Raw genomic sequence first — 19,532 nt, 5'->3', positions numbered from 1 at the left:
TGTGTCCTCTACTTTATGGAAGCTTGTTCTCCTCTCTACAATTTACAAATGACATTAACATCAAGTATACTCAACCATAGTGGAACTTGGCTACAGGAGGGGCAGGACTGGCAGCTTAATATTCCAGGGTTCCGATGTTTCAGATGTGATCAAGGCAGAGGAATGAAAGGTGGGGGAGTAGCATTGCTTGTTAGGGAAAATATTACAGCAGTGCTCAGGCAGGACAGATTGGAGGGCTTGTCTACTGAGTCCTTGTGGGTGGAGCTGAGAAACAGGAAAGGTATGGCCACATTAGTGGGATTGTATTACAGACCACCCAATAGTCAATGAGAATTGGAAGAGCAAATCTGCAGAGAGATAGCAGGCAACTGCAGGAAACATAAAGTTGTGGTGGTAGGGGATTTTAATTTTCCATATATTGATTGGGACTCCCATACTGTTAGGGGTCTAAATGGTTTAGAGTTTGTAAAATGTGTTCAAGAAAGTTTTCTAAATCAATATATAGAGGGACCAACTAGAGGGGATGCAATATTGGATCACCTGTTAGGAAACGAGTTAGGACAAGTGACGGAAGTCTGTGTAGGGGAGCACTTTGGTTCCAGTGATCATAACACCATTAGTTTCAACTTGATCATGGACAAGGATAGATCTGGTCCTAGGGTTGAGGTTCTTAACTGGAAGAAGGCCAAATTTGAAGAAATGAGAAAGGATCTAAAAAGCGTGGATTGGGACAGGTTGTTCTCTGGCAAGGATGTGATCGGTAGGTGGGAAGCCTTCAAAGGAGGAATTTTGAGAGTGCAGAATTTGTATGTTCCTGTCAGGATTAAAGGCAAAGTGAATAGGAATAAGGAACCTTGGTTCTCAAGGGATATTGCAACTCTGATAAAGAAGAGGAGAGAGTTGTATGAAATGTATAGGAAGCAGGAAGTAAATAAGGTGCTTGAGGAGTATAAGAAGTGCAAGAAAATACTTAAAGAAATCAGGAGGGCTAAAAGAAGACATGAGGTTGCCTTGGCAGTCAAAGTGAAGGATAATCCAAAGAGCTTTTACAGGTATATTAAGAGCAAAAGGATTGTAAGGGATAAAATTGGTCCTCTTGAAGATCAGAGTGGTCGGCTATGTGAGGAACCAAAGGAAATGGGGGAGATCTTAAATAGGTTTTTTGTGTCTGTATTTACTAAGGAAACTGGCATGAAGTCTATGGAATTAAGGGAAACAAGTAGTGAGATCATGGATCGAAAAGGAGGAGGTCCTTGCTGTCTTGAGGAAAATTAAAGTGGATAAGTCCCCAGGACCTGACAGGGTGTTCCCTCGGACCTTGAAGGAGACTAGTGTTGAAATTGCAGGGGCCCTGGCAGAAATATTTAAAATGTCGCTGTCTACAGGTGAGGTGCCGGAGGATTGGAGAGTGGCTCATGTTGTTCCGTTGTTTAAAAAAGGATTGAAAAGTAATCTGGGAAATTATAGGCCAGTAAGTTTAACGTCAGTAGTAGGTAAGTTATTGGAGGGAGTACTAAGAGACAGAATCTACAAGCATTTGGATAGACAGGGACTTATTAGGGAGAGTCAACATGGCTTTGTGCGTGGTAGGTCATGTTTGACCAATCTATTGGAGTTTTTCGAGGAGGTTACCAGGAAAGTGGATGAAGGGAAGGCAGTGGATATTGTCTACATGGACTTCAGTAAGGCCTTTGACAAGGTCCCGCATGGGAGGTTAGTTAGGAAAATTCAGTCACTAGGTATACATGGAAAGGTGGTACATTGGATTAGACATTGGCTCAATGGAAGAAGCCAAAGAGTGGTAGTAGAGAATTGCTTCTCCGAGTGGAGGCCTGTGACTAGTGGTGTGCCACAGGGATCAATGCTGGGTCCATTGTTATTTGTCATCTATATCAATGATCTGGATGATAATGTGGTAAATTGGATCAGCAATTTGCTGATGATACAAAGATTGGAGGTGTAGTAGACAGTGAGGAAGGTTTTCAGAGCCTGCAGAGGGACTTGGACCAGCTGGAAAAATGGGCTGAAAAATGGCAGATGGAGTTTAATACAGACAAGTGTGAGGTATTGCATGTTGGAAGGACAAACCAAGGTAGAACATACAGGGTTAATGGTAAGGCACTGAGGAGTGCAGTGAAACAGAGGGATCTGGGAATACAGATACAAAATTCCCTAAAAGTAGCATCACAGGTAGATAGGATTATAAAGAGAGCTTTTGGTACATTGGCCTTTATTAATCAAAGTATTGAGTATAAGAGCTGGAATGTTATGATGAGGTTGTATAAGGCATTGGTGAGGCCGAATCTGGAGTATTGTGTTCAGTTTTGGTCACCAAATTACAGGAAGGATATTAATAAGGTTGAAAGAGTGCAGAGAAGGTTTACAAGGATGTATGTTGCCAGGACTTGAGAAACTCAGTTACAGAGAAAGGTTAAATAGGTTAGGACTTTATTCCCTGGAGCGTAGAAGAATGAGGGGAGATTTGATAGAGATATATAAAATTATGATGGGTATAGATAGAGTGAATGCAAGCAGGCTTTTTCCACTGAGGCAAGGGGAGAAAAAAACCAGAGGACATGGGTTAAGGGTGAGGGGGGGAAAGTTTAAAGGGAACATTAGGGGGGGCTTCTTCACACAGAGAGTGGTGGGAGTATGGAATGAGCTGCCAGACGAGGTGGTAAATGCGGGTTCTTTTTTAACATTTAAGAATAAATTGGACAGATACATGGATGGGAGGTGTATGGAGGGATATGGTCCGTGTGCAGGTCAGTGGGACTAGTCAGAAAATGGTTCGGCACAGCCAAGAAGGGCCAAAAGGCCTGTTTCTGTGCTGTAGTCTCTATGGTTCCTATGGTTTCATAAGTATGCTAAATTGAAATCTAATAAGAAGTTCACAATGTTGACATAATATAATTATTAGCATCAACGAATGTTTAGGAAAAGCACCTACTTTTCTTCCTCCAGAAGTTATCTTTGTAGTATACCATGCATTTGATCACACATCCCATGGGAACACGTTGGATAAGCTGGTTTCGCATAGGCGGAAGGGGTGGTTCATAATGAATCTTCAGACTGAGGGCTGGTGGAATGGCACAGACGATATATTTTGCCTAAATAGCAAAGAAAAAAAATTATCTTCTGTCCAACATCCACTATTTCCTCAACCCAATCCCATCTCCTACACAGATCTTTTGCAGATGGGAAAATAATTTCAAACAGGTCTGAAGAAACTCTGGACAAGGAATAAGCTTTGGCCTGAGAAAACAGGATTGGAGGTTGAGGTGGAATCCAAATTAACACATTACTTATGGAAGTTGTAAATCTGGAAGTGAATGGTGAACTAATGACTCTTTGGTATATCCTCCCTAACAATTAGTTTTAGCTTGGGAGAGCTGTGTGAAAACGAGTGCTTCACTGCCCATGTCCACGTCCACAGGGAGCAGCGGTAGGTAACCCATTGAGGCTCATGGTCAAAGGATACAAGGTATTGCAGTTTTATTGTACTGGATTATAAAACCAGTGCCAGGCAAAACCAGAGTCAGCACAATAATTTTACCTATACCTGGTCCCCAAAGAGCACATTATCTTTTCCCAAGAAAAAGAACAGCACTGTACAATTGAGCTGCAATGACAAAGCAGTTTTGGCACAAAATCAGGGCAAGAACTTATCCGTAGGGATGCCATCTCTTCAAATTTCTACCCCAAGATTAATTTACCCAAACTTCCGGATGCTTTTTGACACTTTTCATATTGTTGGATCCAGTTTCATAATTCACAGTTTTAAATTGGGATCAATGGTCTTGAGTGTTTCGCTTTTCCATTCACATTACACTGTGGATAAGTTAGAATGAGAAATAGCAGGCTCAGCTGAAGGCAGAATCAGTCTGAAGAAACTGAAAGTTTGAGCAACAACATTGCAACCATGATTTTGTTTATATTGCTTTAAGTTCCCTTCTCCTTGTAAAATCCTCAAGGATTTTCACTCTTACCTATATTTCTAGGGAGGAGGGATAAGGAAGGGATAAAAAAAAATAGACTGAGATGACAGTTAAGGGGAATGCATTGCTATCAAATACTAATTTTCTTTAGAATATTAACGTATCGCCCTACTAAAAAGCCATGGAAGAAAACCAAATTACCATCTAGCATCACTCCAGGCTCCAGAAAAAACAAAAGCATACCCAGAAAATTGACCCTATAAGTCCTCTTCACAAGTGTCCATGTACTCAAGCAACTGCTGGAAGCAGTGCCCTACACAAACTAATCCAGCAACACAATGGTCTGTACCTTATATCCAAAATACTAGGTCCCTCAATCAACAACATTGGATGTGTCCTGTTCTATTAACAAGTCCAAGGTGACAGTACAGAAAAATGTGGCTGGGAGGAGGTGCCCTTGAACATCTCAGTTGCTGATTCTGGACCTGCATTCTTCACAGCTTAAAATCAAACATGTTCAACGAAGACTTCTCCAATCTTCCTCAATGTTGACTAACACTTGGAAGAAGCACTGAGAGTTGCCAAAGCACATACCATACCTTGGGTAGGGGAGCTTCACCATCCATCACCAATAGTGCTTTAGCCACATTGTTACTCGATGACTAGTTCTGAAGAACATGGTTGCCAAACTGAGTCTGTGACAGAAGCTGAGAGCAGCTGCAGGAGGGAAGTACCTCATCCTCCTCCCATCATGAAGGGCTTGTGAAAGTGAATCCCCATCTTCATAGAGGGTGCATTCTCCATTGTGTTTTGTGGCAAGAACATTGTGCTAAATGGAACAGAATCTGAACAGATGCAGCAAACCAAAACTGAGAATTCATGAGAGGCTGTGAGCTAGACACAGAAGCAAAATTAGATTCTAGTACAATTTCTTCTTCTTCCTTCTTCCTCCTCTTCTTCTTCTTCTTACTCTCTCTCTCTCCCTCCCTCCCTCCCTCTCCTATCAATAAGCCAGAGGACTTAGGGAGTCTGGATCAATGACAATTAAGGATCAACATTTCAGGAGCAGTGTTAGGTGTATCCTAAAATGATTGATCAACTTGATGAAGCTGCAACTTAGCATTATCTGCAAGCACACAATAAGACAAACTGGTCTCATAACTAACAGATCAAATCTAACTGCCACACTTCTGGTAGTTGAACTGGGCCACTAAACTAGCTGGTTGCGTTGACATGACAACTAGCAGGGCCAGGCTTTACTTATCATCTGAAATGGGAAAATCCAGCACAGGTACAAAAGGCTGAACTATTTGAAAACATCTTCAGTCAGAAAGACTGAGGTGATGAGTTGCAACATCACAAAAGCTTGCCTTTCGACAATTCAGTCGACTCCACATGATAAAGGCTGACAGCTATGGGTGTCACTAAAGCTTTGGGCTTTGACATTATCCTGCTTCTGTTGCTGAACAAGCATGGTACATACTAAGCTATGCATTCTGCTCTGCTGTTCCAGTACACCTATGATATTCGCATCTTTCTAGCAATAGTAAAAATTACATATTCATGTCATATCTGCAAAACACAGGCCATCACCTTCTCATAATCGTACATCCAGAGTAATAGGAGACATCTTTGACAGTGATGTCAAGTGGTAATTAATAATAACCTTTTCAGGGACATTTGGTCTGCGTCCCAGTGGAAACAGTGGCTCCACACCTCAGTACAACCTTGGCTCAATAAAAGGGAATGAGATGCTTAACACAGGTGAGATGACAGTAACTGCTGTTGACAGTAAGGCATCCAATGACTTAAACTATCAAGAAGTGAGAGAAATAGTGTGCTCATAACCAATAATTTCAGCTTCAATACATGGTTCTGGTCTTCCTACTACCTGCAGCTCCAAAGCCATATTCATGTTTGCTGATGACACCACTGCTGTAGGCCGAAACAAAGGTGGTGATGAATCAGCATATAGGAGGGAGGTTACAAGTCTGGCTGAGTGGTGGCATCACAACAACCTGTTCCTCAATATCAGCAAGACCAAGGAGACAATTATTCACTTCAGGAGGAAGGAACTAGAGGTCCATGAGCCAGTCCTCTACTGCAACTTTAAATTCCTCGGTGTCATTATTTCAGAAGACCTGTCCTGGTCACAGCAAGCAAGTGCAATTACGAAGAAAGCACGGCAGCACCTCTACTTCCTTAGGAGTTTGCAGAGATTTGGCATGGTATCTAAAACTTTGACAAACTCCAACAGGTATGTGGTGGAGAGTATATTGACTGGACGCATCACAGCCTGGTATGGGAACACCAATGCCCTTGAAATCAGACAGACAAAAACAATGGATACGGCCCGGAGCATCATGGGTAAAGCCCTCGCCACTATTGAGCGCACCTACGCAAAGCACTGCCGCAGGAAAACAGCACCCATCACCAGGGACATGCTCCTTTCTCACTGCTGTCATCAGGAAGGTGGTACAGGAGCCTCAGGACTCACATCACCTGGTTCTGGAACAGAAATTACCCTTCGTCCATCAGGCTCATGAACCACAGGGGATAACTTCACTCGCTCCATTACTGATATGTCCCCACAACAAATGGACTCCCTTTCAAGGACTCCTCATTTCATGTTCTCGATACCTATTGCTTATTTATTTATTATTATTATTTATTTCTTTTTATATTTGAACAGCTTGTTATCTTTTGCACACTGGTTCAGCACTCAAGTTGGTGCTGTCTTCCACTTATTCTATTATGGATTTATTAAGTGTGCCCATAAGAAAATGAATCTCAGGGTTGTCCATGGTGACATATATGCACTCTGATAATAAATTTACTTTGAACTTTGAACAAAGCATTGCTTTTAGTTCAACAATCTTCACCTGTTCTCTTCATCACAAGGTTAGAAGTGAGGAAGTCCAGTGATGCTTGCAAAATGTTCAGTTCCATTCCAATTCCTTGGATGTCAAAGCATTCCTTCCTAACACACGTGAAGACCTGAAGTGGCTCAGTAATTGGCAAGTCACATGCAAGGCCAATAACTGTCAGGCAATGAGCTTTTCTGAAGAGAAGTTTAAAGTAAATTTATTATCAAAATACATATATGTTACCATATATTACCATAAGATTTACAAACATATTTTCTTGCAGGAAATTACAGGGAAAAAAGCAATAAAATAGAATTTTACAAGAAACAAGAAACAAACGAAGATCGACAAACACCAATGTGCAAAAGAAGACAAGCTGTAAATATTGAGGACATGAGTTGTAAAAAATCCTTGAAAATGGGTTTGTAGATCATAGAATCAGTTTAGAATAATGGTGAATGAAGTTATCCACACTGGATGATTATAGGGTAATAACTGTTCCTAAACCTGTTGGTGAACCCAAGGCTTCAGTATCTCCTTCCCAATAGGGATACTGAGGACAGTACACGGCCTGGATGGTGAGGTGATGGGAGAGAGAAGATATTTAACATCCTCCTCTGGAAATCTGGTGACACCCCCACCAAAGTCTCAGGGAAATAAAATCACAGTTGAAAAGATGTTTAACTAAAGTAGCGGTGTGAGTACAATAACTACAAAAGGCTGGGTAGCTTATATCTCACCTCCCAAAATAAGTGCACATCACCCAAATAAACCAGCAGAACATCTGTCATACACATCTGGAGTTATCTTCTGGCAGCAGTACAGACCACTTCCTTCAACTCTCAGTGACCATTCATTATAATAGCAACAAAGCACATGCATTAGTTCCATGGATGATGCATACTTTGCTGATGCTGAGAAATTTAGTGAGTTTGCAATCATAGCAAGGCATAAATAAGATTCTTCAGGCTACAACAGACGATAACCGTGCTGCCTTGCAAATGTCACATTTATCTACCTCAGAGTCCGACAAAGAATTTGCATCAATTGAATAATACACAGATTATGTGGGAAATTAACAGTTCATAAGTACTTCATAGAAGAAGATCATATCAATGAAAGTCTTTTTGATAAAAGATGTAATTTCCACTCCCATAATAATGACCCCAATGAAAATGCCACAAATTGCAGGAAAGGAAATTGGTGTTCAGTCGTAATGCCATCATTACTGAAATGGCTGTCATGTTTTTAAATTATTTAAGGATGGCTTTCACACCCTAGTTGGTGAGATAGGGATTGCAGCAAGTTTCAGCACCTGTACCTCATACAGATATCTGATGCTGTGCCCAAATTTAGTTAGAATAAAAGTTAGAAGAGTTTTCCTGCTTATCAAGAAGCATTCCCCAAGCACCAGTGCAATTGCATTTATACCCAAGATTTAGGCAACATCTCTTCGACTGGGGAAAAGAATCACGTGGCTTTCACTTGACTGGCTTTCTGCAGATACACAGTAACACTATTCTCACTATTCCTTACGCTTGGCCCTAAAGTTTTTCACATGACAGTATCAGTTGAAAGAACTATTTTCTTTACCTCAAATAAGTCATGATCAAGAGTCTCCACAACCACTTTGTCTTGCGTTTGATTAATCTGGATCACAGGCTTCTCCAGCTTTACAGAGTCTCCAAGGCAGTTCATTAATCTTTCACAGATCTGTCCAGATCCACCAACAAATTTTCGCTCCTAATAATGTAAAATAGACTATTGTGAAGTATGCTGTAAATCTTCTAAACAGCTCATTAACAATGGCTTACTCGGTGAAGACTTCTAAAGCTTAAAAAACATGTCCAGCAAGTCCAGCATTTGTATTTTATAATTTCTGGGCATCATAATTAAGCAATTTTGAAATGTTAATAACAATGCTACCTAGGAACCATCGTTCAATGTGGGCAAAGTAAGGTCACAAAACAAAAAACAATAGCCAAGCTTTTAATATCAGGGATAAAAGTTAAGAGATAATGAGTTGGATTTTGTCTGATGCACAATCTCCACGATTGCACAAAACTTGCATAATCCTGTGAATCCAATTGAGGTGGCGGCCTCATTGCCCGCCATTCCCTGAAGTGGGTGGTGCACGAGCAGCAAGCAGACCTCAGGCAATGCCACAAGTCTAGAGTCATGGAGTCAAAGATATAGAGGATGGATACAAGCACTTCAGCTCACCAAGTCCACACTAACTATTCAACAGTGTGGCTAGAAATGGGATTGGGCAGCGTGACATTTTAAGCACTATATGGATTCAATTTGTACGAAAAGTAAATCATGAATAAAAATAGAGTGTTTAAGGAAAAGGTATCAGGACACTGGGTTGATTTCACTTGGAACAACAGGAAAGTGAGATGCCACAGCCAGAAGAATTTCAGTCCAGGGGCACAGAAAACTACACAAGAACATAAGAAATAGGAGCAGGAGTAGGCCATCCGGCCCATCGAGCCTGCCCTGCCATTCAATAAGATCATGGCTGATCTGTCTGTAAACTCAGCCCCATCTACCTGCCTTTTCCCCATAACCCTTAATTCCCTTACTATGTAAAAACCTATCTTACTGTTTCTTAAATATGTTTAGTGAGGAAGCCTCAACTGCTTCCCTGGGCAGAGAATTCCACAAATTCACCCATCTCTGGGAAAAACAGTTTCTCCTCATCTCCGTCCTAAATCTTCTCCCCTGAATCTTGAGGCAATGTCCCCTAGTTCTAGTCTCACCTACCAATGGAAACAACTTTCCTACTTCTATCTTATCTATCCCTTTGTATGTTTCTATAAAATCCCCTCTCATTCCTCTGAACTCCAGAGAGTATAGTTCCAGGCAACTCAATCTCTCTTCATAGGTTAACCCCTTCGTCCCTGGAATCAACCTGGTGAACCTCCTCTGCACTGCCTCCAAAGTCAGTATATTCTTCTTCAAGTATGGAGACGAGAACTGCACACAGTACTCCAGGTGCAGCCTCACCAGTACCCTGTATAGTTGCAGCATGACCTCCCTGCTCTTGAATTCAATCCCTCTAGCAATGAAGGCCAACAATTCATTTGCCTTCTTAATAACTTGTTGTACCTGCAAGCCAACTTTTTGCGATTCATGAACTAGAACTCCCAAGTCCCTCTGCACAACAGCAGGCTGCAATCTTTCACCATTTAAATAATAATCTGCTCTTTTATTATTCCTTCCAAGATGGATGATCTCGCATTTACCAACATTGTATTCCATCTGCCAGACCTTGGCCCACTCACTTAACCTATCTATATCCCTCTGCAGACTCTCCACATCCTCTGTACAATTTGCTTTTCCACTCAGTTTAGTGGTATCAGCAAATTTTGCTACACTACACTCAGTTCCTTCTTCCAAATCATCAATGCAAATGGTAAACAGCTGCGGGCCCAGCACCGACCCCTGTGGCACCCCCTCACCACTGACTGCCAACCGGAGAAACACCCATTTATACCAACTCTCTGCCTTCTATTGGTTAACCAATCCACTATCCATGCCAATACACTTCCTCTGACTCCATGCATCCGTATCTTATTTATAAGTCTCTTGTGCGGCACCTTATCGAACACCTTCTGGAAATCCAAGTATACAACATCCACCTGTTCCCCTCTATCCGCTGCACTCATTATGTCCTCAAAGAACAATAGTAAGTTTGTCAAACAGGACCTGCACTTTTATAACTAAAGTTATAAAAAAAATTAAAGAGTATCAGGTGGAAATTATAAACAAATCTAAATAAATGTTTTGTTGAAAAGCAACTACAATCCAAATACCGAAAGAAACAATTTTTAAATATGGTTGCTAGTCATATAGAGAAATTTAAGTAATTATATTTTGGGTTTCTGGGAAGGCACTGTGAGAAATATTTTGTACTTGATATTCCGCTATTAAAATGATCTCCTATTTTAATTACACTTCCCATTCACATTACGATATGTCTGTCCATGGCCTCCTCCACTGTCGTGATAAGGCCACACTTGGGTTGGAGGAACAACACCTTACATTCCGTTTGGGTAGCCTCCAACCTAATGGCATGAACATCGATTTCTCAAACTTTCAGTAATGACCCCCCCCCCACCTCTCCTTCACCATTTCCCACCCCCTTTTCCCTCTGTCACCTTATCTCCTTGCCCAGTCATCACCTCCCTCTGGTGCTCCTCCTCCCCCCCCCCATTCTTTCTTTCATGGCCTCTGTCTCATTCATCAATCAACTTCTTAGCTCTTTATTTCATCCCTCCCTCTCCAGGTTTCACCTATCACCTGGTGTTTTTCTCTCTCCCTTCCCCCCACCTTTGAAATCTACTCCTCAGCTTTTCTTCTCCAGTCCTGCCGAAGGGTTTCAGCCCAAAATGTTGACTGTACTTTTTTTTCCCCATAGATGCTGCCCGGCTTGCTGAGTTCCTCCAGCATTTTGTGTGTGTTGCACTAATTTTAAGTCTTGTTTATTCAGAAGGGTTTCACTGTCTGCGCCAGAATAAGTAGGAAATGCAGCATTTAAAATGCTTGCTCACCTGCCCCCCATTGGTTGTTGAAAATATACGTGTTGTCCCACCGCACTGTTTGACATACCACAGGAACCAGAGAGCAGAGACTTCATGTGGTTCAGAGGTGACATTCACGTTCACAAAGAGTGTAGCAAAGTGCTTGGCAACCCTGAAAATTAAAATTAAAGAGGAATGCAAATTCATCAGAAGCTCCAAACAAAAGAACAAATTTCTTGAAGTGCGTTTCCTCAATTAATTGATTAAATAAACTACACCAATTTTAAAAGTTCACACCAACAAAGTATTCAAGATGTTAAAGGGCCTAATAGATGCAATAGAGATTCTGACGGGCAAAGTTTGTTTCGTAACTACTAATATGATTGGATTATGGGTTATAAATTGCAATACTGCTCATTAATGGCATTAAGACAACATTGTGAGCCATCCTGATGCTGCTTGTGAAAGTTACATGAAGATCAGGAAGTTCAATATTTAAGTTCACCGAACCTGTTAGGTATCCCTGTGTAACATTGCTGAAGCTCGCACTGTAGGTCTGTTGCAAGCTCTTGCTGCAATCTGCATTTAGCCTTACACATGTATCTATTCCAGCCTCATGGGTGCATAGCTATGGGTGAATGAATGCTGCAGAAAACAAGGGGGTGGATAGGTGGGGGAGGAAGATGGTAGCCAGAGGGGGACATTGAGAAGAACAATGCCCCAAGAAGCAATGATTTGTGTGCCAAGCCGCCCTGACCTTTGGGGTTACAGCCAGGAAGTTACCAGGAAGCTCTTTGTGAAAACGTCAGTATTGCCTTTGAATGCCTGTACTCTGGAGAGGCCTGGGATACAGGACAATACCTGCTCTTGTGGAGTCTTCTCACGTTCAGTGAGAGTTTGAACAACCTCCCTAATACAATGGCGAACATCAAAATGTTTCGGACGTCACCAGCGGCTGAAACAGGAATGATCCTAAGGCTAAAAACTGTGACTGAGATGCTGATCTCCAACCGTCAAGATACACATGCAAGATTGTAATTCAAACAAAAAAATGTTCAGCAAAGCTTTATAATTCTGTGTCTGTTTAAGGTCACTGGGGAGGATGTAGATCTCACTGCAGATGAAGTTTCGAAACATTACTTTATGTTAATGTCATTTGAGGGAGTTCTCTACCAACGATAACAGTGAAAACAAAAACCTTGCTGAAAAGTCAAGAGTCCAGTAAGATGGCAATGTGCTCGGTTGCAATGGCCTCTCAGTGTAAATGTGTATCATAAACATTTATTTTGTGATCACAAGAAATGGTTGGAGATTGCAAAATATAAAATACTGCAATTCTGGTTCATTAGCAGGGCTAACAGCAGAGTCATTGCCTGGCCTCGGTTCTTGCACAGACCTGGCCCTCCTGCTGCAGCATTGTCTGTTACAGCCATCTGTGGGGGCAGGGGTGGGGGGAAGAAACTGAACACTGTGTGGGAGAGAACGGAGGCATGCTGGGGTGGGGCCGACCCCTGACCCCTCGTGTTGGTGCTGCTCTCCAGTGTTCGCTCCACGGAAGGCAAGCTGGATAGCCTACAGCTGACCCAGTGGGAGACAAGCTGATTTGCCTTCATCTGCTGAACCAGCACATGATGAAAACTGCTGCGTACTTGTTCTTACAGAAACGTGGCTCCAGGACACCATCCCAAGTACTATCAATCTTCAAGCCATGCTAACATTATTTTTTGTGCCTGTATGTGCTAGCTTTACCAAACTATATGTACTGTGTGTTCTGTATCATGACCCCAGAGGAATGCTGTTTTGTTTAGCTGTATACATGTGTATGGCTGAATGGCAATTAAACTTGAACCTGAGTCAGATTTCCACAAGAGACTTGGAAATGCACCTGATACTGCTCTGATTTAAGCCAATTATCAATGGAACAGCAGTGCTTACTTTCTGCAGTTTGGCAAAGCTAACACTTCCTGCACTGAGCTACCCACTTCAATACCTGCACAAAGTCAAGCACTCAGGAATTACAGTACCAGTACTTTGCCTTCACATACATGGACTCTATTTCTGGGAGATTGAAGGTTCAACATTAAATGTGTGCACCATTCATGACAAACACAGTTGCAAAAGTAATTTAGGAGTGTGTTAATCTCTTGCGTGCAGAGCATCAGATGATACACGTGGCTAGGTACAGCAGAAGTTTTACCTTGGCTCCAGGCTACTCTCCGAGCCAGACCATCTGTGTTTGATTTTAATCACAGCTTCATACTCCTCACCCGAACTACCACCAAGGCAGACTACTTGCATCTGCCCAGCATGATCCATTTCCTGCCCAAACTCAGCCCCACCCCATCCCACCCTATGCATTACATTATCACTTCCAGATCAAGAGTATCGCAAAGTGCTGATTATCTTACTGAGTTCCAGATGCTTAATCCAGAGATATACTCTGAATTCCACCATGGCACAACAGAAACTCAAATTCGATGAAATACTAATAAACCTCTAACTTTAAAAAGTAATCTAGCCTCAGGAGCAGTAACCATGAAACCACCAGATCACTACAAACATCCATCTGTGCTTACGCAGACTGCCCTATACGGGAGTCCAGAACCATCAATTAATAGCTCATCCCATGGCAAAAACAAAGGAAAAATTACCCCCACTGTACTTGCTAATTTCACATTCATAGATCCCAAAATGGTCAAAACTTTTTTAATATATATGTACTGTATTATCTGCTTCCTCAGCACTTTCCTTTTGATACCAATAAAACATCAGAAATGGGAGCAAGAGCAGGCCAAATGGACTGCGCCTACTTCGCCTTTCCACAAAATCTTGGCTGATCATTTAGAAACATAGGACACCTACAGCACAATACAGGCCCTTTGGCCCACAAAGCTGTGCCGAACATGTCCTTACCTTAGAAATTACCTAGGGTTACCCATAACCCTCTATTTTTCTGAGCTCCACGTACCTGTCCAGGAGTCTCTTAAAAGACCCTATTGTATCCACCACCACCACTGTTGCCAGCAGCCCATTCCAGCACTCACCACTCTATGTGTAAAAAACTTACCCCGACACCTGATAAAATAATTTATCTCAAAATTATTTTCTTACCCTACCACCATATCCCACGATTCCTCAAATACACAGAAATCAAACAATCACAGTTTCACATGAAGTCAGTGACTATGCCTCCATTTCTCTGAATTGAGAAATTTTTGCTGAGTCTTGTCCTTTATATTCTACTCCTTATTTTGAGATTGTAACCACCCAATTCAGAGGAAACATCTTCCCATTTCTACCTCATGAAATCTTTTAAGAATTTTGTATATTTCAATGTCATTGTCTCTCTAAATACATGTCTTGCCAACTCAGTCTCTCTTCATAGTTTGGACCCAGTATCTTAGGATCGAATATTGTGAATGCAAGCGTCAGTGTACAGCATTCATGCAAAAAAATAAATTCTGAGTGCTCATTTTCAAATCTGCGATTCTCCCACCTTTATAAATCCTTTCTCCAGAAAACCTTCCACCTCCCTGTGTCCTCTTGAATAAGATACTGCTTCGACTTGATCCTTTCCACATCCACGTCCCTCCCACATCAGTGATAACACAGCTTCAATAAGCATACACACTCCCCAGACTTCACAATTTTTCCCACCTTCACTAATGATTAAAATGAAACTATAAAAAAGCAACTGTGCTGATGGTACTCTCAGCAATCTGTACTCTCAGCAATCTGTAAAAAGCCGAAACCTGTAAAAGGAAGTGATTTTAAGCTAACTCTGAAACTGATTTGGTCATCAGATAATGAAGCAGGAAATTCACATTAGATTTTCAGAAGAGCTCTAGCTTTGTGAGCTAGTAAAACAGCGTGAGCCAGTTAAGCACAGTGATAGGGTTAAGCACTGTGGTGTCATTGAGCCGCATGAGATAATACAGCCCTTTGTAGCATTTAATTCTCAATCTAATTTGCAGCAAGCAGAGGGATCCTGGGGAAAATACATGAGACTAGGCCATCGGTTCACAGCTTTAGCTGTTAGGCAAACACATAGAAGGAGCTAGTGACCACCCAGCTACTCTCTGGAACATGAATATGATTCCAACCCACTGATGCTAAGCAAACAAGCAATTAAAGAATAATTTGGGATAACTTACTTAGTCCAGCAAAGTTTATCGATCAACTGTTGCATTGTTATTTTGTCCCACTGTTCCGCCTGGGGTGCTTTCCAGGGTGCCTCGACTGGAATCTGGGAAGACAGACTTAATTAAACTTTACACCAACATTATTACTCATTGCATTGTGATCATGCACTGAATTGAAGTTCTTCACTATTGGGGATAAAGCATTAGATCTGGGTTAGGAGAAAGAGTGTTGTTTTGTTACTTGCCTGCATGCAACATCTAGACTATGCTTTATTCACCACTTTCTCAATTATTTCTTAGATCTGCTGTTGCTCCCTTCCCATACTTTTATCCACCTCAAGGAGCAATTTCCCCCCATCTCCTCACATTCTGTAAAGTGACAATCCTTAAACTCTGTGCCAACCATTCTCATCCAAACAACTCACTTTCCAGATTGTCCAACCTCCATTTCCACCTCCTCACAATGTCTAATAATGCCAATTTTCTCTCAGGTCTGTCTCCCAGCTCCACTATAGGTCTTTGTACACTCGTGATTACTGCATTAAATCACCTATATCCAGTACAACACCATAATGCCTCAAAGTCACAGAAACTTAACCCTAGGACTTGCCCTCCAAGTGATGCCAGAGCAGTCTCTTTCCCTCTGTTGTGTCAAGTTCTCTTCTCTACTTACTCTTTCACTTCGACTGCAGTCTTTTTCCAGACTTTTTTTCCTCTTTGATTTTACATGGTATTGAAGTATTTCCTGTTAGCTTCTCCCTTATGATTTTAGTAATACATTATATGTTTCTTTTAATTGGTCTCGTTTCTGTCCTTACAGTCTGAGCTATTATTAATTGTCTTCATTTCCTCTCTCACAGACTGAGCACAACAGGGACCCTCACACTAATTATCTTATGTTCTGTTATGAGTGTCTTTGCTTCAATGAAACTGTTCTTCGGATGTTTCAACCTCTCCTTTGTCCTCTGTGACTCCTAAACTTCGTTCTTCCTCTAATTTTCTTGTTTCAAATACTACACCTTGGTGGAACTGTTGTGTATTTAACAATTCAGTAATATTGTAAATATATCATTTGAATAAGCATTCTTTGTTGTTTACCTAATTCATTACAGGTTATATGTAAAAGTACGTGAATGGCATATATCATTACACCACCACGTCATAAGTACACACCTCACTGAAGGAAGGATGAAACTAAACGTAAACAAGTTACGACTGGCTCTCCCGAGTTTTTCTTTGGATTAGTTTCCGGAGTTACAATACATAACAGGAGCCATCTTTGTGAGTTTAATTCAAATATAGTTTAAATATGTTCTGTCCCTAAGTGTCCATTTTCTTCAAATATAACAGTCTACAAAGTTTCAGAATCAGACTTATTATCACTGGCAATATGACATGACATTTGTTGTTTTGCTGAAGCAGTACATTGAGTGCATAGCACATGTTTTTTTTCATGCTTTGTCCTCTTTCAGTTCCTTCATGTATTTTGCATTCCCTGGCTTATTTATCTGGCTCCATAATCTACTTTCCAGCTTCACTTCTACCCAACTTTGATTTCTAGTTGTCCATTCCCACTTCCTGATCCTCATCCCAGGTCCATTCACGTCCACTCTTTCCCATGCTCTTTATCTCTTTTGCCATTGCTCTGATCTCTGTCTTTATATCCTTCCACTTTCTGCTCCACTTTCTGCTCATGTTGTTATAACTCTACATCTAAGAGCCAATTCAAATAAATATCTCTATCAATAGATACTGCTTTGGTGGGGGTATCCAGAATTAGAGAGCACAGACTCAAAAATTGAGGGGCAACTCTTTAGAACAGAGGTCAAAGGAACTTTTTTTTCAGCCAGCGAGTCATAAATTTGTGGAGTGCTCTGCCACAGACTGCAGTGGAGGCCAAGTCTGTGTATATATTTAAGGTGGAAGTTGATTGTTTCCTGATTGGCCAGGGCATCAAAGGATATGGGATTAAGTGGGATCTGGGATCCGCTATAATGAAATGGCGGAGCAGATTTGATGGGCTGAATGGCCTAATTCTGCTCGTATGTCATGGATCCAGGAAAAGTATAGCATAACCACAGTGCTCTGTTGTCACAACAGTTCAAGTTATGATCAACATACAAGTTATAAAGCAAGACCACCCAAGTGTTATTTGAAAAAGTAATGGCAATGCTGCTTATTAATAAAAATGTACAAGTTTGTGGTCAGGCTCAAAGATTTGGGCAACAGTAATCAACAATAGTTAAGTATTACAACAGCACTGAACAAGTTAAAATCATTAACTTATTTAAAACAAATATGATCATAAAGCCCTTTAAGATAACAAAGATAAAAACTTGTTGAACTTTATAGCACAGATGGAAGCCATTCTACAGACTGCACTTGTGAAAGAGGTGCCTGATTGATCACACTTATTTTACCACATATGGGAAGACATTTCTTTTCATTTTACACCCAATTAACTTTTTAAATCGACTGTTGAATCCGCTTCTACAGTCCATTCTCAAAGCACATTTCACATCATGCAACTTGCTTTACAATAAATTATCATCTTCTCCTTGGATCTACAGCTAATTTTCTTAAGCCCTGTCTACTATTCTCGATATCAAGCTTCCTGCCACTGAGAACAGCTTCCCCTTCTACTCCTACTCCATTAAGATACCATATTCTTGAACATTATTTTTGCTGGGGTAGTATAACTCTGACTGAACAATGGAAGAAGCAAATAATCAATGTACAAATGGAAAATTGCAGGGCGTCTCCATGAACATACACAGTTTCTGTGCTATAAGTATGAAGCTTGCAGCTCCTCTACTCCTGAATGGTTGCTTGGGCTAAATAACTACAATCATTGCTACAAACATGAGAAAGCCTGCAGATGCTGGGGATCCAAAGCAACACACACAAAATGCTGGAGGAACTCAGCAGGCCAGGCAGTAGCTATGGAAAAGAGTAATCTGTCGATGTTTTGGGCTGAGACCTATCTTCAGGACTGAGATGGAAGGGGGAAGATACCAGAATAAAAAGGTGGCATGAAGGGGAAAGAGGCTTGCTGGAAGGTGATAGGTGAAGCTGGGTGGGTGGGAAAGGTCAAGTGTTGGAGAAAAAGGAATCGGATAGGAGAGGAGAGTGAACGGTAGGGAAAGAGGAGGGGACCTGGGGTGGTGGTGGGGGGAAGTAGTAGGCAGGTAAGACGAAGGTGAAAGGTCAGTGTGGGGAATAGAGAGGGGTGGAGAATTTGTTTACCAGAAGGAGAAATCAATATTCAACATCTACAGTTATACAAAGGAAAGAAGAATGTTGAATATCTCGAAACAGCTCACAACTGTCTCTGCTCTCCCAATCCCTCCATATTTGTTAAATCCCTTATTTCTAGTACTATTGTGGTAATTCTCCCCTGACCCTCTTCAATTCCTTTAAATAAATCCTATTACGTGTTATCCAGGATTAGATATGAATACTGGATGATCAAAAACAGAAATTTATGAAGAACAACTTCACTACCATGGCAGTAGCATGTACCATATACAAAATGTTCACCAAGACTCCTTCAGCAGCAGCAGCTCCCAAACTCACCACATTTAACAAAGATACAAGCTGCCAGTACATGGAAACATTACCACCTGAGAATTAACCGGAGCTGCAAACCATTCTGACTTGTCAAATTCTTTATTGTCAAAATCCTGCAACTCCCTATTTGATAACTTTTAGATGGACTACAATAGTTCAAGATTGTGCCTTACATCTACTGAAATATACCTTCTGGATTGTACCTTCTGAAGGTAGTTAGGGAGAGGCATTAAATGTTGGCCTTTCCGAAAGTGCACAGGACTCATGAATGATTAAAAAAAGTTAATGTGTTGGAAAAAAAAATCCTATGAGGTTTCTTTTAACAACATTATAATCTTGAAGAGCCACCTTCAAATGGCTCTGCGTATTTCTAAAGTACATCATCTCATGAATGGTTAACAGAGCATCTCCAGCCTCAGTAGTGCTTAGGTCAAGAGGGAACAAAGATGTATTCGATGAGCTATTAGCTCCTGAAAGATGCCGCTGTGG

General features: G+C 41.2%; 1 protein-coding gene across 1 annotated transcript in view; it reads right to left on the bottom strand.

The window, feature by feature from the left end:
* The window catches only part of mao (monoamine oxidase), a 181,332-nt gene that overhangs the window by 45,297 nt on the left and 116,503 nt on the right, over positions 1 to 19,532 (bottom strand). The window contains exons 5-8 of the mRNA XM_063050778.1: positions 15,486 to 15,577; positions 11,362 to 11,503; positions 8,399 to 8,548; positions 2,951 to 3,110 (exon numbers count right to left, since the gene is read on the bottom strand). Of these exons, the coding sequence (XP_062906848.1) occupies positions 2,951 to 3,110; positions 8,399 to 8,548; positions 11,362 to 11,503; positions 15,486 to 15,577 (544 nt within the window). The remainder of the gene's footprint in view (positions 1 to 2,950; positions 3,111 to 8,398; positions 8,549 to 11,361; positions 11,504 to 15,485; positions 15,578 to 19,532) is intronic.

Source organism: Mobula hypostoma, chromosome 6 (genome assembly GCF_963921235.1).
Source record: "Mobula hypostoma chromosome 6, sMobHyp1.1, whole genome shotgun sequence".
In the NCBI taxonomy this organism is placed as follows: domain Eukaryota; kingdom Metazoa; phylum Chordata; class Chondrichthyes; order Myliobatiformes; family Myliobatidae; genus Mobula; species Mobula hypostoma.
The sequence above is the reverse complement of the archived record's forward strand: the minus strand, read 5'-3'. Positions and strand labels throughout refer to the sequence as shown.